The sequence below is a fragment of the Triturus cristatus genome, chromosome 3_2 (genome assembly GCF_964204655.1).
Source record: "Triturus cristatus chromosome 3_2, aTriCri1.1, whole genome shotgun sequence".
NCBI classification, from domain to species: Eukaryota; Metazoa; Chordata; class Amphibia; order Caudata; family Salamandridae; genus Triturus; species Triturus cristatus.
Genome location: NC_140584.1, coordinates 78,141,065 through 78,166,607, shown reverse-complemented (window position 1 = coordinate 78,166,607; position 25,543 = coordinate 78,141,065). Strand labels below are relative to the sequence as shown.

The window sequence follows — 25,543 nt, the reverse complement described above, 5'->3', positions numbered from 1 at the left end:
GTCTCTAAATCTGAGGAAATTTGGATTTTTTTCTCAATAACATATCGTGATCCGACACTACAGACTCTTTGTAGCAGTCTCGATGACACTGTCATTCTACTAGAGAACTCTGCCTCGATTACATTATCTGATAACGGCTTCTTTCGCTGGCCCTGATTGTCATGCCTTGAATTATTTGTGTGTGATCTGTTGGAAAGTAGTATCTGCTTCTTATGGTTACCCCCACTTTTTGCTGATGTTACACTGTTTTTGGCCTAGTCTGACTGGGATCCTGCTATTCAGGACCCCAGTCTATCTGCTTTCTACTGTAAATTGATATGCATGTACTTTAGGTACACTCCAGATTGAATTCTGGGGTACCCTTATCAGTCCCTAGTATATGGTACACAATGTGCCCAGGGCATAGGTACCCCAGAGGCATCCCATGGGCTGAAGCAAGTATTATGCCACCCCTGAGAGGCCATCGAAATTGACACAAACGGCCTGCTACAGCAGACTGTGTAAGCTGTTGCTTGCACCACATACTTAAGATATAGGTTCACTAAATCTATTTAAATCACTACACTTAAATACCTATCAATCACCCCTATGACAGGCCTTAACAATCCTAAAGGCAGGGATTTACGTGAGAGGGTGCCCCTGCATGAACAGAGCCCCTCTGCAGCCTTCGGAGACCATTCTCCCGGGTTGTCTGTGATGCAGCCAGACATATATGTTTAAGTGCATTATAACCTCGCTGTAAATGCTAACTTTAAAACGGCTGCTTAGAAACAGGTCGTGTTTGGTGTCAAACACCTTGGAATCATACCTCCACGCCAGTAACTGGTGTGGGAGGTATGAGTCCACCCTTTTGAAGGGACATATGTGGGTCACCGGTATACCTGGTACCAGCTTTCTCAACCTGGACAGCACAAAATTGATGCTGCCAGCCACAGACACGATTCTGCTCTCCTGCTGCTAGGCCAAGCTCGCGCAGAGGAAGGCATGACAATAGGCATTCTGTCACAGGGAGGTGTAACCACCTCCCAGGCAGGATTAAGTGTATTGGGGCTGGGTGGGTGCACTCTTAGAGTTCCAGAAAGTCTGCACTGGGGGCACATTTGGTGTCCCTGTGCATAGTCCAGCTCAAATCAGTTCTAGGAGCCATTTGCTCCTGCTCTGGTGCGAAACTGGACAAAGGACATGGGTGTAGCCACCCCTCTGTCCTGCCCCTCCCCTGGGAGGGTCCACAGAATCTTTCCAGCCCCTTCACATGGGTATAAAGTGGGTTACCTGACTACAGGACTTTAGATTTTACATCGACAAGATTCTTCTAAGAAGAAACCAAGTACTTCGACTACCTGCATGAGGGTGGACGACTGAAGAATCTCCCTTGGAGTAAAGGAGTTACTACCCTGCTAAAGCAGGCACCTAAACGCATCTGACCAGTTTGCTTCTCCCGAGCTCCTGAGGACTCTAAAGATTTCAGCAACACAGTAGGTGGGTTCCCGAAGTTCCCTGAGGGCGATCTGCCCTCTCAGCGATTCTGAGACCAGTATCCCTCGTGGGGACCGTGCAATCCAAACCCCTGTGAACCGTGCACTTTTGCAATTGCATATGCTTGTTGATGATTCCCGAGCTTGTGCATTGGACTCCGTGTAGTCCTGACCCCGAGCAGTACTTGCATCGAAGATTTCCGGCCTCCACTCCACAAGTGTTCTGTGGTCTGGTGTTTTGCAGACTTGCTTGAGGTCCCCTCGCGATCCCTGGTCTGTTGGCCTGTGGGTCCTGGGGAGGGTTACCTTGTTAATTCTTGGGCTTACCTGGTTGCTCCATACGTGCCCTGGCTCTCCATTGCTTGGAGAGTCCCCTGGATCTTGCTGGTCCTTACCGTAACCTGTTTCCTTTGACCACATGGCTTGCAGTTGCCAAGGCTTGTTCATGCTCCAGCCAGACATTGACCCCTCAGCTCTCGACATCCTTCATGGGACAGCTCACCTCCGGACTCTGGTTGTCCTCGACATCTCCTGGTCCCCGTGGCTGCAGAGTCAAGCAACCCTTCTTCACTCCTGAAGCACTCGACATTTGTGGGCATTCGACTACTGAGTCCCTGGTCACCTGAAGTTACCCAGACTCTGTCCCCTCTGCTTTCAGGTTCTTTTCACCTCGAATCCAGGCTTGGATTCCACTCGACATTCTTCGCCCTCCTGGCAGCAGGACTTCTTTGCAGCTCTCCATTGAAAACGACGAAGGTTTCCGACACCACTTGACCCCTATGCACCCGGCTCCTCTAGGATGAGGTAACACGGGTACTTCGGTACTCACTGGTGGGTTGGCCTTAGAACCTCCTAAGTTCCAAACGGTTTGCTCAAAGTCCTCTTAGAAGTGTCCTTAACTTGTAAATTTCCAACCGCGACTTTCCCATAGAGTTGTACGGAGCACGCGTCTGTGTTTCGTCACTGCACCTGTCCTCCGTGGTCTCCCTGTGTCACTCTTCTGGGTGGTTCCTTGGGGTCCCAGTGATTCTACGTGCTCTAGGCACTGTATCTATTGAAGTCGTTGTTGTTACACCATTTGTTTAGTATATGGTTCGGTCTCCCCTGGAGCCCGCTGTGTATTTCGCTATTTACAAATGTTCTATTGATTTAGTATTGTGTGCTTTATGCCCTAGTCTTGTGTAGAGACTAGTAGAGAGTGTTTTACTAATAAATACATATTTTGATATAAACACTGTGTGGTTCTCCTTTCATTTAATCATTTAGGAGGTGATATTCTGGTAAAACAAGCTGCTTTACATTCCTTCAAGATTAAGCCTGAAGGCTGCTCTCCATAGCTACCACTAGGATAGCTTTCAATAAGGTTATCTTTGACCTCTGACATCATAAGAGTTGTGTAGCCTGGTACAAGGTGTCCACTTTAAATAGTGGACAGCATATACCAACCCACCTTCTCACATGATCCGATTCCCATGTATGAAAGCGCACTGTGATGATCTGAACAGGACAGGCAGCAAACCTGTTTCTTTTGTATACTCTATTTGATTTAATTTCATGTTACCTGCTTTTTTCTCCTATGGTATTTTATCTGGCACTCTTGATATGCGTTCAATAGTTCCTGAACTCACTATTTTCCTGCTACGGTATTAATATGATGAGTTACTATTTTATTTGTTGAAAAACTACCTAGTAAAGAGTATTTGTACTGAATGGGATGGTGTGGTTAGCACATAATCAGACAGAAAGCTATCTTCCTGATTTCTCCACTGAGCCACATGGATAATTGTCATGACAGCTACTGTATTAGATACCTTATAGCATATTTCACAGAGAGCGGGGTCCAATCTTTCTCCGACCTGATTACTTTAAGGGCTGGAGTAAGTACTGGTATGGTATTTCATCCAAAACCACAATATTGTATTCTTACCACTTGGCCAATTAGCTGGAAACCGGTTGGTAGTTTCATTCCATACACAGGAACACCAGTCACATTGATGAGCCACTCCTTACAACAAAACAGTAAGAACAAATATTTAGCAAGTGCAGAAACACTTATGTTTAAAACAAAAAAAAGAGAGAACAAATAAAGAGAGCATTTTACAACAGCAATGATTAAGCAACTAGGTCTGGGTTTTGAAGAAAATTTGGCAAGAGTGAATGGAAGGGCAGAATGAACCATCTGTTTTTGTACTTTCTATTTAGTAAAACACATTGGAAGTGTCAGAACTTAAAGATGCAAATGGTGTGAACTGAATTAATGGCGTGATTGTTCGTTTTATATGTTTATGGTTGCTAGAATGCAATGGCGCACTATAGGTAAAACAGCATTCTAATACAGTGTAAAGTATATTATTGTATAAGCTCTACATGTTCTGGAATATATGGCAACTCTTGGACGACCACAACATTGGCAAACTACCATACTGACCTATCACTGACATATCATCACATCAATATATTAAAATGATTAAAATAGCTCACCACTGTTCTCAACTCTGATGCACAACATATTTCACCACTAACCCCAATGATATGACCATGTCTAACCGTAGATGTAATATGACTGTTATCTAAACTTAACCTTTACATAAAAAATAAACTTTACATTAAACTGAACTAAATCAAAACAATAGGAACCCTTTATACCTAACCCTATTTTTTACTTCACCATAATGAATTTCTTAACCATCAAAAAGGAAAATGTTACATTAAAATATATTATACTAAATTCAAGTGCATTACCAATAAGGAAAACTTTATCCTAACCAAATATTTCATTTAAAATGTTTTAAAATAAAGAAATTAGAACGCCGAACTAACCTTAAGCTCTATGAAAATAAAAAAATGATGTAAAATGAAAGTGATTTCAGCTGAATTTAATGAAAAAATCTTGGTGAACATAAAAGGGTGAGAGAAATGTGTGTATTTATAGTGAAGACTTTATATATTTTAATGGGAATGGATATGTTAATTTGTTTTTAAACCTTCAAAGTCGTTCGGAATTCACAAATAGCATTAATAGATTGGCTTTGTAAAAATGTTGGTTTGTCGATGGGGTGGAGGCACCTTGGGGGGAGAGGGTGAGTTGATGTAATAGGGTGCACCACATTTTCTTTTTCTAATAGGTCCTCTGGTAAACACAGAACCTAAGGAGAAAGGGTAGATATTATGCGATCAAATACAGAACAATTTGTTTGTCCATAAACTGGTTTATGGCTTTGTAAACATCAGCCTTAGAACCATTTTAAAGTTTTTTTTATGTATATATTATAGAGTGACCTTGAGAGAAATCTTACATTTTGTAATCATATTTTTAAATTATTTTCACAATTTCCACAGACAAGGCTACAAGAGATTGTATTCAACAATCCCGGTTTCTGGTTCATTAATACTGAGCTGCTGCCTGGAAAAGACAGACACTTTCCAAAAGAGATCTACTGAGGGAAGGACAGTGGTGGCTCCCAAGATGGATGCTTACTTCTGTGGCTCCTGGTAAGGCTTGCCTGTCTTTGCGGTCTACTCCACCCTGACTGAGCTTGTAGTCCTAGCAGTCAGAGGTATAGAAACAATTACGGTGAAGCACCCACTGAAAAGATTGTGCTGAAATGACTGTCTGTATCTTCATGCCTTAAGCTATCCTCTTGCATTGAAAACAGTAGAGGGACTGTAGTGGCAAACCCATGAATGACCCATGAATGACTTCTGTGGTCATGCTGGACTGTTAGATTCCTACTGGGGACTGCTTGAATGTGGGAAGAATATGCTGGTGCTGAAGCTACATCTGGATGTGTGTCACAGGGAGAAGTAGTTGCCACTTAGAACTTGAAACCCACAGAGGAAATTCAGTCGGAGGGAGGATACCTCTATTACCTCGGGTGACTTTATGCCACATGGCCGTGGTGCCTGAAGATAAAGAGACTGATGTGCTTGGCACCTCCCCTCGATCACCCAGCTGGGCCACCCACACCAATGGGATGAGCAGGATAATAAGCTCTCTGGCCCATAAACTGCATTAAAACTGATGGGTGAGAGCCTGCTATTTTGAATTGGCTAGCTGATTCTGAGAAATAGCTGAGAGGACAGGAAGTGACTTAAGCAGAGATTTTCAAGTCCCACAGTGCGATGTGCTACAAGTGATAAAAGGAAGTTATGAAGAAGGGAGCATGATAGGATGTAAGACGACCTGTAAGATGGAACAAGGTGTTGCTATGTTCCATAAGTGCAGTATATACTGACCTTAAAGGGAGGAGCGCAATTTGTAGGGCCTACCAGAAAGAATGGTCGGGTCGAAACAAGTGAGTCTTAGGGCAATTTCACCTAGAAGTTTGGAGATATTTAAATATTGTGTCTCAGAACAATTGGGGAAGTTGGACCCTAAGTAGAGGGGTTGGTTAACCTAAGAGAGGAGCCAATATGATAATCATGTGGATGCTCAGCAGGAAACAATGGAGTAAATTCTCATGAATCTGTCAGGTGTTAGTGAATATATGTAACACCAACTGATTTGAAGGCTCTATAGAAGTTTTATGGGGATATCCGCACCCTGGGTGTTCCAGCTGCATCTGCAGATATATGAAAAGCAATCATAAAGGAAGTATTATATCGGTAGGAGTCTTTGGTAGACTGAGTCACATCTCAATGCCTCTCAAATTGAGTCATGAGAATGTAATGGTATTTAAGTAGTTATGAAAAATCTGAGCATGATCATCGTCAAACGTAAATTTTGAATCTTTACACTGGTAGAGGTGGCAAGAGGCTTGCACACATTTTAGAAGAACTGTATGCTTCAAAGGGCTATTCTCCAGGACTGCCAGCGTGGTTACACTCCAACATGTAGAAATCAGTTGTCGTGGCCAAGACTGAGGACTCCTCACTGTGTTTGGTGCCTAATGGTTAGGAGGCTATTATACAGGGTTAGTTGGAGACTGTTTTGGCAAATGTGTTGGGTGAAAATGTATTTTTGCTCTCTCGCTGCACTTTTGTTCATTTTTTTTTACTTTCCTTCACACTTTTTTCCTGGGCTGGACCAAGTGGGGGCATTTGCAAGGGAAATACTTGCAAACTGCTGTGTTGTGTTCTTGGTAACGTGCGTTATCATTGACTGTCTCTGATACTACCAATAAAATATGTAAGACTTGAAAGGCAGCTACTTAAAGCATGTACCGAAAAACGGTAATACCATGCAGGACATCTGCATCTACACTAGAGAGCAGAATGCAGAGCCATGCATGCACAGATTTGGATGCACTTCTTCAGGGTGCACACCCCAATATCCTTTGAATGAGCCTTCTTCTCCCATCCCTCCCATCTGCCGGATCAGAAGACAAGGACCCAAGGATTGACACTGTGCACCTCCCAGAGCCCTGTGCTGATCTGATCAGGCGTCCATGTCTTCCTTACAGGGAGGAGATTGAGCATCCACCTACCCATGGTGTATGCCTATATGGAGCCAGCTCAGTAACAGAGAAGAGAAAACTTTGCATTGTGGGAGATGAAGTTGGCCTTAAGAATAGAGATCTGTGGTACCCACACCGAATCACTGACAGAATATCGAAGGTCAAAATATCGACCTACAAAAATATCGCAGCAAGAATATCGACATCCTATCTACATTATGGCAAGTACAAAAATATCGGCAAAAAAAAAATTGTTGTCAAAAACATCGTTGTTAAAAATATCGGTTTTTTTTAAAGTTAAAAAATAATGTAAAATTAAGTAAATAATACATATAATTAAAATAAACATAGTTAAAACTATTTTAAAATGTTAAAAAATTATATATATAATTTATAAATACATTTAATATATAATATATAATATATACACGTATTAATATGTATTAATTATTTTAATAACTTGATTAGTACCTTTTTTGTATAAATTATAAATACATCTATACACATTAAACAATAATATAAATACAAATTAAATAAATATATGTAACAAATTAAAAAATATATATATTTTTCATCTTTTTAAAATTAATTATATACTACATTATCTAAAATAATACAAAAAATATTAGATAGTGGAGGGAATAAAATTACGATTCCAACTCCAAACAGTGCAACAGTAGGGTAAATGTTGGATAGCGTATTACTATTCCCACTCCAGTGAGTGCAACGGTAGGGAAAAGTGTAGGAAAGCTTAGGGGTAAAAAATAGTATTCTCACTCCAGTGAGTGCAACAGTAGGGAAAGTGTTGGATAGCGTAGGGGTAAAAATTACTATTCCCACTCCACAGTGCAACAGTAGGGAAAGTGTTGGATAGCGTAGAAGTAATAATTACTAATCCCACTCCAGTGAGTGCAACAGTAGGGAAAGTGTTGGATAGCATAGGGGTAAAAATTACTATTGCCACTCCAGTGAATGCAACAGTAGGGAAAGTGTTGGATAGCGTAGGGGTAAAAATTACTATTCCCACTCCAGTGAGTGCAACAGTAGGGAAAGTGTTGGATAGCGTAGGGGTTAAAAATAACCTACTTATAATGAAAATAATTTTGTACAATAAATAATGTTTTAATTACTAAATAACAATACATTAATTATCGATACCAATAAATAATTAATAAAACCTAATTACCAATTAATAATTAATTAACAAAAAATGAATGATAAACACCAATAATTAATTATTAAAAATTAATCACCAAATAAAAATTAATTGGCAATAAATTAATTTTCAATACCCAAAAATAGTTATTAAAAAGTAATTACAATTTAATAATTAATTAGCAAAAAATTGATTTTCAATACCAAAAAATAGTTATTTTAAAAAAAAAATTTCAAATCAATATTTAATAAAAAATAAATTAATTATCAATACACAAAAATAAAATGTATAATTACTTAATTACAATTAAATTACTTCCCACCCTATTGCCCTATAAACCCACAACCCTCTACAGAACTAAAACGCAAAATTTAATTAAAATTAATGAATAATTCCTAAAAATTATTAATTCATTTCCTATAATTAAATTTCTTCCCACCCTATTCCCCTATAAACCCACACCCGCTACAGTACTAAAATGCATAATTTAAATAAAATTAATAATTACTAAAAATTATAAATTCATTTACTATAATTAAATTACTTCCCAACCTATTCCCCTATAAACCCACAACCTGCTACAGTACTAAAACGCATAATTTACTTAAAAAAACATTACTAACTTCTACAAAATGTATACATATATTTAAAAACAAGCACAATACCTAACAAAAAATATATAACAAATAATTATAAAATACATAATAAAATACATTTTGCTATCGATATTACTAACTTCGATATTAACAAAAACGATATTTCTTACCTTAAGGTCGATATTCTGGTCGTCGATATTCTTGATTTCGATATTCTGTCCCTACGATATTTGCAACTCAATATTTCTGTAGGTCGATATTTAAAAGTTGATATTTAGAGGAATTTGAAGGTCTTCCATTAAGAATTTAGTACTGCGGGACCCAGTCTAGAACTCAAATCCACTCTCCATTTCACACTCCAGCAGCACTAATGGGGCTGGTTCGATAGGAAAGAATACAACCATGAGTCAAGTACCCATGGCCATCTTTGAAGAGGGAGAAAACTGATGGATTACCTGAGAGGGATCCAATTTTGGGATTAGGATATCCTTTAGGACAATATTTCCAAATCCATGGGAAGCTTTCAGTGAAGAAAAACATAATGAGGTACATTATGAATTGGTGGTACACACCAACCATGCTTTCTTTACATATAGCTACGAAATAAATAGGTGCTGAAGATGCTGTAGAGCCACAGGCAATGCTTTGGTGAGATTTTCTCTTTGCTATTATGGATAACCAGGGGTGTTCTTTCGTAGTGGCTACGGCAATTGCTGCATTAGTCTGATACTCACAGGGATGTCATCTACGTCAAACGTAATAGGGCATTGATTTGAAATTGTCTCTTGGTAGCAAAATTGTTTCTAGACTTCCACAGGCATGCTCATTAATGGAACATACTGCCCAATGAGATGCTTACCTATAATTGGACTTGAGATGATGTTTGGTTTGACATAGGCTTACAGACACGGCCCAATTGTCAGGCGTTAAGAACTGGTATTGTGTAGTGATTAATTATTAACTAAGCTTATGTTTCCACTTCCCTCTTTGATAATGGGGAGGTTCCTGTTAAAGGTGTGCACTGGACACTTGAGAGACTTCATTTATGAATATGCTCCACTTTCTGTCAAGTGATATTAGAAAGCTGCCCTGTTGGGAAGGTGGCCATAAAATGCTGGTGTTACTTGAAATTATGGAGTTTTTGATTAAGCTGCAGCTGCAAATGTGAATATTGATCGACTACCTTGTCAATCCCTTTGTATCAGTGACCTACGTGGGAGCAGATTGTGTTCGATGGGAGTAGATAGTGGTCCAGGGGCCAGCTCCTGCCAATGTCTCTCCAGCCTGCCAACATAAAAAAAAAAATCGCACCTACAGGCTACTTAAAGAAAATTGAAATGGTGGGAATGTGAAGTTAACAGGCCATCCGAGTCTTCATCCCTGCGTTTGCAGCCTTCCAGAGGGTTGCAAATACTATCTGCCTCATTAATTTTGATGATGCAAGAGATTTTGCGCCTCTCTTTGAATGTACATTTTGCAATGCAAATTATTGGAACTTCAGTTGCATTGCAAAATAAATGACAGTTTGGAAATCAATTGGTGTGGAATTTGCACATCCTGGTTCAGTAACAGCCCGTAGCACATCTAAATCTAAATTAATTAAGTAGTTGGAGTAACATTCCAAGTGAAGCCAGTTGTAAAACATATAGATGCACCATATATTGAAGGCAAACTCTAGATAAGATGAAGGAAGAGCCAGAATTCTAGGGAACACTTTGCATAAGACACATGAACCCTATTGTGCCCCAAGCTGCTAACCAAAACCATCAAGTGAGTCAATGCAAAGTGTTGGAAAGTCCTCTTGAAACAGCTGACATGTTAAAATCCATAGGTAATGCCATACCAAGTAACTGAAATCACTTAGCCAGGTCAAAAGTAAGATCATTTTAAATGGTGGTAGTCACGTTTTTTTCATAAAGGGTCTGATTCTCAAATTTTTTCCAACAAATTCAATAGTAGGTCACACCTAAGTTAGAAGTAAGACATCTGCTCACAGGCAAACCTTTGTAAATCTGGGCCACAGCTGTCTGAGACATCAATGCAATAGCAGTAGCAGAGCTACAGAGGTTTATCAGGCAAAAGGGAAGAGGATGTAGCCTTACGGCTAGAGCGGTCAATCTCGAAGCTAGGGAACCGGGTTCGAGTCTCCACAGGGATGCTCAACATCCTGTGATTCAGGGCAAATCACTTAAACTCCCCGTGCCTAACAAAAAAATTAATGTGCCCTTGTGTTAGGAAACTGGTGCTCATGTAAAGCGCTCTGATACCTAATATCTTCGGGTCGAGTTCGCACCATATAAAACTCTAAAAAAATAATATAAAATGACAGCACTGTACAAATCACAAAAAAAGTCAAACAAAATAAATAGTACCATATACTTTCCCAAAACTCTGTCTTCTACATTTTCGTGGAGATTTAGAAACTGTCCAAGAGTTCCGAGTGTCTGTCTTTTCAAGCAGTAAAACACAACACTGGCCAGCCTAGAATTGGTCATGTCCGGGGAGGGTTTCTCAATGAATTTTGTAATCCTGTAAAAACATTCACACTGGTTAGTTATAAGAATCCGTTTTAAAAGCTCTATTTTTGTTTTCAGCCAAGACGTAAAATAGAAATATTTCACAAGTGACACATCGAACATAAAAAAATATTTGTCGTTATATTGAATGTACAAGGTTAGATAAACAAGAACAATATACATTCAACACTTTCCAATAAAACCCATACCAATAATATAGCTAAACCCTCCCACAGGTATGGGTATTATGATTTTTCAGACACCCACTTTTATAATGACAGTCTTTTTTACTTTAGAGCAGAGCAAAAAGCATAGCTCAAAATGTTCCCAATCTGTAGCTCATAACGTGCAGAGGGTGTAAAAGAGATGGCACATGCAAAAGTAATTCCTCAAACTAATACAAGTAGGCACAATTGACAAACTTTGAAAATATCTACAATTCACTCATGAGTGTGAAAAAAGCTAAATACGAATATTGGTTTTAAAAGGGAAGGCCTGACTTACAAGAGCAGGATTTCCCTGCAAGATCCAGTTACTCAGGTTAAAAGGTATGCCTCCATGGTAGCTTTTTCTATACCATTTTAGGTAAGAGATGGAAAATACAGATACAAGTGGGAAACTGTGGTAGAACAGTGAGGTGCAGGCAGCCATGCAAAAGTTTTTTAGGAACTCCCACAAACTAAGCAATTTGTAAGATTCTTAAATCTTTTGCAGGCAGTTTCCATCCACCTGCAAATATACAGCAAATTTAAGACTCTGTATTTGTGGTTTTAGTATTGGTAAGTGGCAAAGAACCAACCTAATGTGTAGAGAAGAATTTTCTCCACTGAGAAATTATTTTTAATATAACGAAAGTGCAGGATTACAAATCACTGAAAATCTCCCTAGCACAGAGCCGCGATGTCCTAGTGTTCGCTTGGTAAATTGTGATAGTACAGTTCCATTATCTGTATCTTAAAATGAAACAGGCTTTATGAATCACTGAGAATCTCCGTTCTTAGACCAGAATTGACATTTCTATTCACTAAGAATCATCATGTTTCAGTGAAACATGCTCCAGTCAAAACGAATTACTCATGTTTTACATCAAACTTATTCTCTGTAGTTCTGCAAGTTATCAGCAGGCAATGCTTTTCAAGCTGAGATAAAGCTCACAATACAGAAACAAGGTGATAGATGGCCTTGATTGGCAGTTCAGGAAGGACTGTTCCCATGAGGAAAAGGGTCGGGACTGATTTGCATACAGAGGGCATTTGTTTACAGTGGCATGATGGGCAAAAAATGATGGACTGAAATGCGGACTGAGCGATTGCCAGTGGCTGAGGTGAATTCAAGCATTCCATCCATCACCTTGTTGTTGTAGTAGTTTAGGCCTTAAGTGCGAAGGGTATGCCCAAATGTGGGTCCGTGCTCCCTGTGCCACAGGACTCAAGCTAAACTTCAGTGATGAGACCTAAGTAGGTCGAAACTGGTATGGGGTGATTGTGGTCCCATCTGGAGGGAGCCATGCCTGGTAGTTAGGGATGGACTGTTCTAATGGGGGCTGGGTCAGTTCAGATTTGTAGAAGGCGAAGGTTTGTCCAGAGTGGCATGGTGGGAGAACATTTTTTACTGGAATGCAGCTAGAGTGGTTGAGAGTGGCTGAGATTAATTAGAGCATTTCAGTCACCACCTTGCTGTTGTTGCAGTTTACACCCTAAGTGCAATGGATATGGCCAGACGTGGGTCCTGCACTGACTGTGCCACAGGACTCAACCGTAACCTCACTGAGGAGACCTAATAAGGTCAAAACTGGTATGGGGTGATTGTGGTTCCTTAGAGGGCATGCCTTGCAATTTAGGACAACCAGTTCTCATGCAGGGTCGAGATTGACTTTTAGAAGGCTGGCCTTTGCCTAGTGTTTCATGGTGGGTGAGAAACGATGGGATGGTAATGTCAGAGCTGTTGCCAGTGGCTGAGATTAATTCAAGCATTTCATCCATCACCTTGTTGTTAATGTTGAAGTTTATGCCCTAAGTGCAACAGGTACCTTGCTCACTGTGCAACAGACCTCAAGCTGTATTTACTGATGAGACCTAAGTATGTCTAAACCAGTCTGAGATTGCTTGTGGTTCTTTCTGGAGATGGTATGGCGTAGCAGTTCGGGACGGACTGGTCCCATGAGGAGCAGGGTCGGTACTGTATTTGCATAAGGTGGACCTTTGTCTAGAGTGGCATGGTGGGTAAAAAATGATGGACTGGAATGCGGCTGTGGTGACTGGCAGTGGCTGAGATTAATTCAAACATTCAAACCATCACCTTGTTGCTGATGCGACTGTTTGACAATGTACAGGAAGTTTCAGCCATTGGAATCCATTAGGTAGATAAGACTGCCAAAGATAGATAATACTGCCACGCTGCTGTTGTATTAAGGTAGAAACGTACAATGAAGAGGATCAAGGATGAAAATGACTAAATTTAGTAAGAAAAAATATATTCAGGAGTTTTGCCAAGGAATGGAATTACAGCCAATTGGTGATAATGGTTGATCTCCAACTAGGAATACTTGTGGTGAAAATATGGTGAGGAGACATTCTGGATTTAAAAGGACAAGGAAGGAGAAGCAGATAGAAGTATCTCAGGTGATGTAATTATTTTCATGGGTATGAGTTTTTGATTTTCTCAACTTTGTCCTAAACAGATATCTCTATTTCAATGCACCGTTCTCTTGTGATGTGCAAGACAAAAAGTTGGGAGTGACGCTGATTTGTACTCTGGAGCCGTCTTATTTTGTAACATTGGAAAATGTATGAGATTGCAGAAAACAGTGCTTGTACTAGCAGCAAGTGGTGGTTGATGGATTGCAATGCGTAATCTAGGGGTCACATCTTGCATTAACAATCTCAGTTCAGAGATTTATTTTAAAGTACACTTTTTTCTGTGATGTTGACTATCTTATATCATAACATGATCTGAGCAAAATCTGTAAGATGTAAAGCAATGAACAGAGGATATTATTCACTGATGGTAAAACGTGGATGTCAACAGCCAGAAAAGATCATGGTTAGACTACTGTGAGAAGTGCTAGGGGTGGGCCATAAATTCTGCTTCGCATGCGCAACACGGAATTTCATCCAAGTTCTGCCAACCTCTGCGTACTGGAAATATTTCTTGCACGCGGCTCAAGAGTAAGTTGGCGAGCTAGAATTGATGTCCCCAAGCACAATTTTCAGGCACCTGGCAAGATTTTCTCAAAGTGGACGGTCACAAACTGTCGTGGTGAGAAAGCTGCCGCTCAAGTAGAAAATCTACTCGAGCGGCAGCAAAGAAGCAGTGCCCAAATGGTGTCATTCTCATTGATTTTGTAGCGCAAAACAAGCTTTGGTGCTAAAAATCAGTGCAAGCAGCGTGACATACCGATTTCCAACCATTTGCGGAACTCCACGATATCTTACGGAGTTTTCATGTAGTTCCCTGGAATTCTACGGAGTGAAACTGTGTGAGTTCTATCCACTCCTACAAAGTACTTAAGTTGCAATTATTTAGGAAATCAATCAATCCCTCAGGATTTGTAAAGCACAGCTAATCACTGATAGGGTATACAGGTGCTTGCAGGTCCCAAAGGTTCATCCGCAGAGCCAGTTAATTAGGGACCTTAGGAATTCGGGAAGTGAGGTGGTTGTCCAGAGCTGCGTGGGGAGGCTGCGCAAAAAACGGGAGAATAAGCAAGGAGAAAGCAGTGAAAATAGGGAAAAGGAGAAGGCACACTAAAACGGGGGGAAAAACAAGGAGAAGGCGGTGAATATGAGAGAAAAGCAAGGAGAAGTAACACAAAAGATAGGGGGGAAAACAAGGAGAAAACAGTGAGAGCGAGGGCCTGGGACCTGGGAAAGGGGAGAAAGTTAAAAGATGCTAAGCAAAATATTCCAATGGAGACTGGGGAGACGCCATGCTCATCAGTGATAACAAATACAATAAAAAGATGCCAACTTTACAGTCATGAAGATAACATCTCCATTTATGTATGATGAAAATAAGGTAACTGGCAACTGAAAAAAGTATACAAGTAGAAGCAAAAAACAAGAGATGCAAGCCGGAAGTTTGAAGAAAATAAGGTGTTCTTTGTCCCTGACCTGTAAACTGAAAATTATGAAAGTAGAAACAAAAACAAAAGAAGCAAGCCTGGTTGTTACTCCAGCAAGCCCCAGTTCCCCAAGTACTCAGACTAGTAAAAGGCACAAACCTTCCTGTAATTACTTTTGGGATAAATGGTTTAGGAAGGTTAGCAGAGACATGGTTCTGTATCAGGTATGGACAAGCTTATTGAAGGACTCAGATTGGTCCATATTTTACCCTTTGCCAGAAGTGTGAGAGATTGCTGAAAATTAACAGTACAGAGTCTAGATTGTATATTAAGCCACACTGACATGCTACAATAGACACCTGATGTTTGTGAAACCCCAATAAAACGGGATTGAAACTTTTGTGAATGTACTTTTTTCACTGAAAAATATAACATAAATTAAAATAAAATGAGGTGTGGCTTGCTCGGCCACAATGACAGATGCACGTTAATTCTGCTCCAAAAGATACCTGCAACAACTTGCAACCTCCCTGCATTTATACATACAACAGAGGTTCAAGGTGACAATGAGGCAACATACCTCAAGCCCCTGAACCAGTTAGAGGCCATTGGATGCTCAGAATCAAGACTACTTAGAACAAAAGAGGATAAGGCCTGACAGGAGGAGATCCACACTGGATCTGAGCCGAGCTGAGTAACAGTGTGTCGCAGAGCTCCACTCTGTGGCTACTGTAGAAGAAACCGAGTCACCCCAGAGACCCGGGGTGAGTCGACACAAGGTGAGAAAGAATTTCAATGCACGCCTAACCCTCCCTAGCCACTATGGTGCCATCATATATCGATGGTGTGCAGGGGGTTGTGGGAAGCCCCTGAGATTCGGAGGAATAAGAGAGAAGCAGCCCAGTAGGAGAGGCACTCAAACAAATGATTAAGGTGAGGCCCATACTCCAATACAAGAGCTGATGACACCGCTGCTGCACTCCAGTTTAGTATCACTTGATTTCAGCGTTAGAAGAAAACTCATTTATGGTGAGAGAGAAATACACTCAAGGCCCTAAACAAGGCACACTGGATAAATGTACGCAGTCTAACACCTCTATCGGACATAGGCACAACCCAGCCACCTGAGAGATGGACGGGCAGTTTTGGGACAAGGGGTCCAAACAATACACAGACACAATCATATAGGCTATCCAGGCCTCTAGGCAAGCCCATTATGCCACAATTCAGGAGGAGGCATTACTCTGCCAAGACTATAGAAAGGCAGTTACAGAATTAGAGGCCGAAGGTAGAATATTTGAAATTCATGAATAGCGTGAAATCCCAACAAAGCAGTCAGCAGTTGTCCGCTACAACCTAATTGCCGGAAGATAGGGTGCAAGATGTGTAAGGATGCGTATGAAGAAATAACTTACATTTCTTAGGCTTCCCAGAAAGCACAGTGGGCTCGTACCCCGAACAGTGATTGAGTGGCCTAAACCCCAAAGCCTGCCTATGAATTATAAGGTCAAAGAAGAACACGTTAAAATAGACCAGGTAATAGGAACAATTCTAGATAAATCCCTTTGGATAATAATCATCATGGTGTACACAAGAAATCTTGACACTAGGTCTGACGATTCGCCTGCCTGACCACAACCACTAGATCGAATACAATTCTGGAAAAACCAATGAGACTAAATTGCAGCAACAACAAACAAAACGCTCCAAGTCAGTCCACTGAGGAGTCCAGTGGACACCAAACTCAACTCTCTCTGAAACTGAAGAACAGGTAGAGCCCAACTCACAAACACTGGAAAGAGTAGAACAATATGAAGATATGGTAGCATAGTCTGCCTCAGACTTGCAGAATAATATTGGTCCGAAGAACGATATTACGCAAATCCTTATCCCCCATGCTCTCAACTCCTTCCAGAAAATAACACCCATCTACCCTTGATGCACAACTTTTACACATTTATTTTTAGAGGAGGATGGCTTGGAGAATGAGGGAGGGAGGGTTCAGAGGAACTTAGCTTTTGTGCACTGCAAAGAACCTATAGGTATTATTAAGTGACAAGTAAGGATAATAGCAGCACTTGGTTTGAACCAGGGTACATCCTTGAAATACGATTTCAGTTACACAGAATTAAGCTGGGAGGACATAAGGCATATAGATGATCTGGTGTCCTCCTGAAGGTAGGACCAGTAGTGTGAGTTTACTCCACAGATGCTTCAGATTCAGAAGCATGTGGAGGGTGGGCGGAAATGTTTTACTGTTAATCTATGAATTAGTTTACATCACATGGCACACCCAAATGCAGATTCCCAAAGCCATATTTACAAACAGACACCATATCTAGACAGCACTCATAAAAGGTTCAGATGTATCACATGGAATACAAATTGCTTATTAAACAAAATAAAGAGACGCACATTCTTTAAAGCAGCAAAGCAGTGCAACGCATATGTTCTTATGCTACAAGAAAATCATCATGTAGGCAGTGACTTTTGATGTCTATACCGAAAAAGCTATACATCCACCTACCACTCCGGTTCCTAGAAGATACATAGGACTTGCTATACTGATTATTCAGAACCTCCTACTCCAAATAACCCATATATGGACAGATAAATTAGGGAGATATATCAAGTTATATGCCAACTAATTAAAAATGGTAATCATCAACTGCCTCACAGAGGCCTTAGCTCCCAGATTTATAAAAACTCTAGGCGTTAACACTCCAGACATTTTCCACAAATTAAGGGAAACATGGGAAGCATAAATAGAAGCCCTATAAGAATGAAGGATGGATGTTTGCCTTGAAGGCACCGAGAGAAGATGCTATAATTTCCAGATACTGCAATGTATATACCTATATAGGATCTAATTAACACCGCACTGATTGTGGATACTGCAGCGTAGCCTGGACTCAAACTGCCTCAAATGCCGAACAGAAGTATCAGAGTTTCTACACACACTATGGTCATTCATGGATCATTAAGTCACACTTGGTACCCCTGTTTAACACATTAAAGACTGCCCTAGGTCACATGATCGAATAAGACCCCAAGCTAGCCTAGTTAAACATTTCAGAAGAGTAGGAAAGCACAAAGGTAGAGAAGGTGTTACTAAGGTAGGGTCTGGTGTTGGCCAAAAGAGATTCTGCACAGAACTGGAGAAACCCAGCCTCCCTCTCCAATGGAGCTGGATATCACTAGCATCCTTGAATTTCCAATTTCCAAAACCAGGCGAAGGCCCTCAAAAACACCTAAAGAATTGGGAGAAGTGGTCCCAATATAGAGGAGACACAGCAGAATAAAGCAAAGAGTTGCTGATGGATTGATCTACGTGTGGCACAAAATCGTATAAAAGAACCTGTAAATGTGTAATCCTGGTCAATTGTCTAATGCTGGAGTATGGAAGGAAATGTTGAGAAACATGTTTGTGGTGCCTAATAATTGTATATGCTTAACGCATATGCTTGTGAATTTTTTACAAGTCGATTAAAAGATATATTAAAAAACTGAAAATAAAAAAGAACTGTGGTCTGTCATGTCATTGTCATCATTTCACTGCTTCAGCTCAATAGACTGTCATGTTATGTATGTAATGCATATAGCATAGCAAAACAAATATCTTCATTTTAAGAAAAAACACTATGGCCATCATTACGAATGACCTGAAGCGGTATCCCCATGGTCACACCAGCTAAGGAAATTCTGAGTATCTTGGTGCTTCTGGGTCCCACATCAATTGGTCTTTAAATCCCAGACCTGGTAATTCAAGTTCTGGAGACCCCGGGCATGGTTTTATTGGGTAAAGCTGCACACCCCGGAAAATACTGCAAGAACAGGGGCAAGAGCAAAGGCCAGTTCCTGTTGAACCTTGCAGCACCAACGGGGTGGCATACAGTGCTCTCCCAATTAACAGGTCTTCCTCAGCCCAGTCCCCCAAACAGCAAGGCCAGATGCAAGTACGCACCCAGCTTATCCAGAACCCCGCACCAGAGGCTGCAGCCAAGACACACAATCTGCCTCAACACCTCCACGGGAGAGCAGACTGCCTTCGACCTTCCCTAGTCGTCCCCTGAACTGCGATGCCAGATGCGAGTCCATACTTGGAAAAAGAAGGAAGCCCTGGGTCACTGACAGAATCTACAGTAGATCGATACCCTCTGACCCTATCCTGAGGAAAGACAGCCGTGAGTCACTCATGGATGACCCGGGCTGAGTGCACCCCTACCCATCCAGAGTAGAACAACGCAACTCCAGACTGACCCTACCCTGTCTGGCCTGTCCTAACCCCCTACCCTTAAACTTCCACCCCTGTCCCATTTATATTTCTGTCCCGGTTGAAGCAGGTGGAAAATGTCAAAGGCTTTGACCCCCAATAAATGTAAAAACCAATGCTAGGTTTGTACCCAGAATAAGGAATAATCATGTGGCTATTCCTCATTCCAGGGACACATTGCATAATTGCTGGACTGTGGTGTAAGGATACTGCCATGAATTAGAAATTCTGGCTCCCCATATGGCCACATCAAAATCTGGCAAAATCATAAAGGGAGCCCATGATGCTTAAAACACTGATTTAGCAATGCTAACCACTCATGGTGTGCTATCAAAATATTTTTAAAAATCGAGTGCATCCATGGAGTCCACTATATTAACTTGCACTATATTGTCAGGTTAAGTAAATGTGAAATAGTACATCTATACTTCCCTACGTATGCTTACCTGCAGGATATAGAGGTGGTTAATTTTTGATTTCAGTATACGGGTAGGTTGAAATTTCTGTAGTACATATTCGAAATATAACCAACCCAATTCCATCAAACTTTTACTAATGTTACTAAAACTTAAATAAGAAAACCAAAAGTTTCTGTGGACTATATTCAACATAAGAATGCATCAACAAACAGAACACTAACGACATATTCATTACAATGACTAATTTGTTTCATACCTGTGAGTGTCAGGACACACTTCTACAATACCCCTGGAAGAAGTCATTTCCCCCTTTTCCATCTCATAATAAATAGTAAGATCACCTTCCTATAAAACAAACAGATAATTTCAGTTATCCACAGTTATGGAATGTGAAACAACATCACTATCAAAAATCTGATGGTGCAAACCTGGTGATGAATAATTCAAATAATTTGGATGGAATAGCATGTAGTTCGAGCCAAGGGCCACGTGTATGACAGGTTTTAGAAGTCGCAAATGGAGAATCGGGCAGTTTGCGACTGCTAAAAAGTCTTTAGGCATGTACTAACCCTATCTGGTGAGTCGGTATCCTATTACCGACCCGCAAAATAGGGTTTGTGAGTCAGTATTAGAAAGGGGCGTGTCAAGGGCGTTCCTTCCTAACAGAGAGTCACAGGGGAACGTATAAATGTTTTGCGACCAGAATGCGGTTGAAAAACATTTGCAGTTTACCGCCTACTTCAAGTAGGTGGTAAGCCAGTTGCACACAGGAAGGGATCCCCACCCTTTGTGAATGGTAATGAAAATGATTTTTAAGAGCAGGCGGTTGGTCTCAAGGGCCACTGCCTACTTTTAAAAATTGAAACTTAAACATTTCATTTTTCTTTTTGAAACGCGCCCTATTTGCCTTTAAGGAAAACGGGTTGCATTTCAAAATGAAAAAGTTGCTTTATTTAAAAGCAAACACAGACATGGTGGTCTGCTGTCCCCGGCAGGCCATCACCCCTGTGTCTTCAGCAATTTCCAGTGAGTTGAAAATTGCAACCTACCTCATGAATATTGATGAGGTAGGTCTACTGCGACCCCATTAGGAATTGCTAAATGTGTCTGAGACACATTAGTGCATCACATTTTGCGACTTCCTAATTGCGAGTCGCAAAAAGTAACAACTAGGAACTCGTAAAACGTTTCCCTCGTACATGGGGGCCCAAATGATTTAAACCAATGTGTATTTCAGTGCAAATAGGTATTTTTTAAACAGTTCTCTTGAAACCGTTTGATTTGTATCACATGCCATTCAAACAAAATCGCTCAAAATGCTCACATAGAATTGTGAAGTTTAAATATCTATTTCATGCAATAAAGGGCGTGAAGGTAGCCTATGTTTGGTTCTGCTGTGCAGAGTGGAATGCTTAAAAAGTATTTGCTCCGTCACCCAGCCTATACTCTCCTAAGAAAAGAGCAGAGCTGTACTCTTCGAATTCCACAATGTAACAGTAGCCTATGCTTCATAATTTATGTAAATGTTTTCACACTTTTGTCAAAACAATTCAGAAGCAAGGCTACTGCAATCTTTAGCATGTGGTAATAATGTTTGTAAAATAACTTTTCAAAAACATCTTTTAAAATAACCTTATTTTTCCATAACACACAAATTCGAGACTATGGCACAAAAGAAGCAAATTAGCCTCTATACATTTATTTATAATTTGATAACATAATAAATGAATCAAGAAATAAAAACAAAGACTTCGATAGTGAATATATAGATACACATCTCCACAAACATGCCCTCAAAAAAGAAATTACATAATGAACAAGTTACATACCTTCAGTAACGCCTTATCTGACTATCTAGTCGCAGAGTTGCTACCTCGCGAGCCACAAAGTACACTGATAACTGGTGTTGAAAACTAGAGCCCAGAAAAGGGAAAGCCCTGTTCCTAGAAATCCGTTCGCAGAATGGGTAGGATGGGTGAATCGGTAAGGAATCAGCCGCTTATTAGAGTCTCTACCAGTTAAGGTGTTACCGAGTGTAAGTAACTTGTTCATCTGATAGAGACTTCTAGCTGCAGATTTCTTACCTTAGAATAGAAACCCAAGCAATACCTCCACGTAGGTGGGTCTGCAGTCCAATTGCACATGAGGAAGTCCTGCAGGCAGGATCGAATGGGCAAAGTGCCCATTCCTATGGCCCTGACTGTCCAGCAGTAGTGTTTGGTAAGCGTGTGCAGGAAAGCTCAATTTGCTTCCAGGCAAATGTCCAGGACCGGAACTCCACAAGCTAATGCAGTGGTCGCAGCTTTAGCCCTTCTGGAATGACCTTGGGGTGTTTTTTCTTAGCCAATACAAATCAGGTTTTAATACAGAGCATGATCCATTGTTTAATGGTTCTCTTATGTACAGCCAATCCTTTCTTCCCTCCAACATACCCCACGAAGAGTTGGGCGTCCAACCAGAAATCTCGTGTATGATCAAGCTAGAACAACGCTCTTTTTGGGTTCAGGCGGTCACTCCTCTTAAATGGAGGAAAGAAGTGGAGTGTAAAAAGTAGGCAAAGAGAAGGATTGGCCTACGTGAAATAGAGTGACCACTTTCGGGAGAAAGGAAGCCCTTGTACCAAGCACCAGTTTATCTAGGTGGATGTTCAGATAAGGAGTCTCGGATGACAAGGCCTGAAGCTCATCGACCCTCCGGACAGATGCTTTTGTTACCAGGAAGGCCGTCTTGATGGTAAGGAGCCTGAGAGGACAATTGTGCAGGGGCTCAAAGGGAGCGCCCATAAGGAAAGTGAGGATAAGACTGAGGTCCCACTTGAGCATAATAAAGGGCAAAGGTGGAAACAAATGTTGTAAACCTTTCAGAAACCTATGTACAATAGGGGATTTAAATAGGGATGGCTGATCAGGCGACCGCAAAAAAGCTGAAATAGCTGAGATATAGTCCTTCAGAGTGGAACCCTGCTGGGCAAGGGAAAGGAAGAACAGGAGAACCTGAGAAAGGGTGGCAGAAAGGAGATCAATGTGTCTTTCTGTACATCATGGAACAAATTTTACCCAATGACAGGCGTAAACCATTTTGGTGGAGGGACACTTGGCTGCCAAAATAACACCACAGACTTCAGGAGGAAGGCCAAAAGCTGCCAAATGTCGCTGCTCAATCTCCATGAAAAAAGGCAGAGTGGTGACAGGTTCTGGTGGAGAACCCACCCCTGCTGCTCCGACAGAAGACCCTCCCAAAGGGGCAGCCTGATCGGACAACAAATGGCCATGCTCAACAGCTCAGGATGCCAGACTCTCTGTGCCTAATCCGGAGCCACAAGCATGACTTGGGCCCGGTCATTCCTGATCCTCTTGAGAACGTACAGGCGTACAGGAGGCCTGAGCTCCACTTGAGACAAAAAGCATCTCCAAGCGAGAGCCGTCTTGGAAACTACAGGGTGCAGAACAACTGACATTGCACGTTCTCACTGGTGGTGAACAGATCGAACCACGGCTCTCCCCACTGCACAACCTTCGAATGGAGGTGCCATTCGTGATCAGCAAGACATCTGCAAATGAGTTTGTCCGCTCTGCATTTAGAGAGCCCGTCAGATGTTGAACAACCTGAGATATGCCCTGCTGTTCCAGCCATGTACAGAGACAAAGGGCCTCTTGCCAAGGGATCCATGACCCCACTCCGCCCTGCTTGTTGCAGTAACAAATGGCGGTGGTGTTGCCGAACACCTGCACTAGCCATCCCATGGCCACCCAATCCCAGGAGTGACGCATCTGTCACTATTGTCAGATCTGGTTGGGGGAAGGAAAGGTTCAGCTGCTAACCAAATTGCCGCTCGTAAGCTACCACTACAGGTCCTTTGCAGTCCCCTTTGAGATCTGGACCATGTCAAAAAGATTCAGGGATGCTGTGCCCACTGGAACTTCAGGTTCCACTGCAGAACCTGCATCTCCCAACGGGCATGAGTCACAAGCAGCATGCAAGAGGCAATGAGGCCCAGCAGCCTGAGATTCAGTCTCAACAAAATCCAGGATAGAGGCTGAAACATCGGTTTCATAGCCTGAATATCCTAGACTTGCAGTGCGGGAGTAGAAAACAGCTCCAATAAAAGGAAGCATCTGAGAGGGAGTCAGGTGTGACTTTGGCATGTTGATAGTGAACCCCAGCGAATGCATGAAGTCTGCCGTAGTCTGGAGGGAGGAGACGACAGCCTGGGATGAGCCTGCCTTCAACAGCCAGTCAATAGGGAAAACTGATTTTTTAGACATTTGTTTTTGTGTTATTTCAACAGCTAACTAGAAGTGTGTCTTTAACTTTGTTTTTTCCAGTGAATTTCTCGGGTTTTCTTAGCGTAAGCTGAAATCTTATTACCATACCCAACTATAATGTCACTTTAACCTTTTGCTTTTTCAGTGAATTCATGGAGTTTTTTTATCATATTCATCCACCTCTACCGCTGAGCACAGCTTAAGCCACGCCGTGCACCCAACCATTACGAGCACACACCGTCCACCAAGCAAGAGTATTGGGTAGGCCACAAGATCTACAGCCAATTCCCTGCGAGAACCCAACTCCAGCCACATGGGAACCCAACCCCCCTCTAGGATACCAACACCCCTCCCCCCCCATTCTTGATCTTTGGCCGTGCACAGTTTGGGGTTGCACACAACCCTGTGGGCACCCAACCTTATCATCTGCCTGGGGGCCAGGCCCTGCAAACAAACCCCCCTACGGATGCCCAAACCCTGGCCATGTGCAGCGGGGACTGGCCGCAGGCCCTGTGTCAAATGCCCATGCGGATGCCAATACCCCCAGAGACCCTCAACCTCCAAGTATTTTTCTTTTGATTTTTATAGAATCACTGCACTCCTGCAGTACTGATGCCCAAGCGTGACCTCCCTGATACTGCAGGACTATGAAAGCTTCACCCAGGGAAGCCTGCATGGTCCTGCAGTACGGCTTCCGTGTGAGTACTGCAATATCTTAAAGGAGGACCATGCTTCGGCCTATGGAAGTACAGTGATACAAAAATAAATGTGTCCCTCTGGGTCCCGCATCGAGTGCCAGTGGGTCAGAGAGACCCTACTCTGCCTCCTTATATGTATAATTGTATTTTATTTTTTACAATTTTAGGAAGCGAAGATAGAGTCCCTTTGGCCTATAACGGTGGCTGCAACATTTTTCTTTAAGTTGCGGCCAGCCAATTAGATAGTTCAGTCCTGCAGACCCGTCCAGTTAACCAAAAAAGGCCAATGGGAGAAAAACCTCTTTTGGGCAATCAGAAGCCCTTATTTGTTTACATTTATGATACCACAGGATTTAAACAACACCGGCGCAGGACCAGGAAGACGATAAATCGCTGGAGTTATCTTGACATTTTAATTGATGCCCGACAATTGCAGGAGGCAAGAAACGAGGTGCTTTTAAAAGGATAATATACTTTAAAAAATTACGCCCCACCCCAAGCCAGTGCGGTGGCACCGATCGCACCGCCCTAGAGCCGGCCCTGGGTGTGAGTGGGTGTATGAATGGTTCTGTAGAGGATGTCATTTGAGATGTCATGAGTGATGTCACTAACCATGTCATGAGTGATGTAATATGTGAGGTCATAAGCAGTGCATTGTAGGATCGCAAGTTATAGTTAGCTCAGGT

At 41.7% G+C, this 25,543-nt stretch overlaps 1 protein-coding gene across 1 annotated transcript in view; it reads right to left on the bottom strand.

Annotated features, from left to right (window-relative positions):
- Positions 1 to 25,543, bottom strand: part of LOC146856835 (uncharacterized) — a 499,318-nt gene that overhangs the window by 295,574 nt on the left and 178,201 nt on the right. Inside the window, exons 6-8 of the mRNA XM_085647270.1 lie at positions 20,151 to 20,239; positions 10,996 to 11,152; positions 3,403 to 3,480 (exon numbers count right to left, since the gene is read on the bottom strand). Of these exons, the coding sequence (XP_085503396.1) occupies positions 3,403 to 3,480; positions 10,996 to 11,152; positions 20,151 to 20,239 (324 nt within the window). The remainder of the gene's footprint in view (positions 1 to 3,402; positions 3,481 to 10,995; positions 11,153 to 20,150; positions 20,240 to 25,543) is intronic.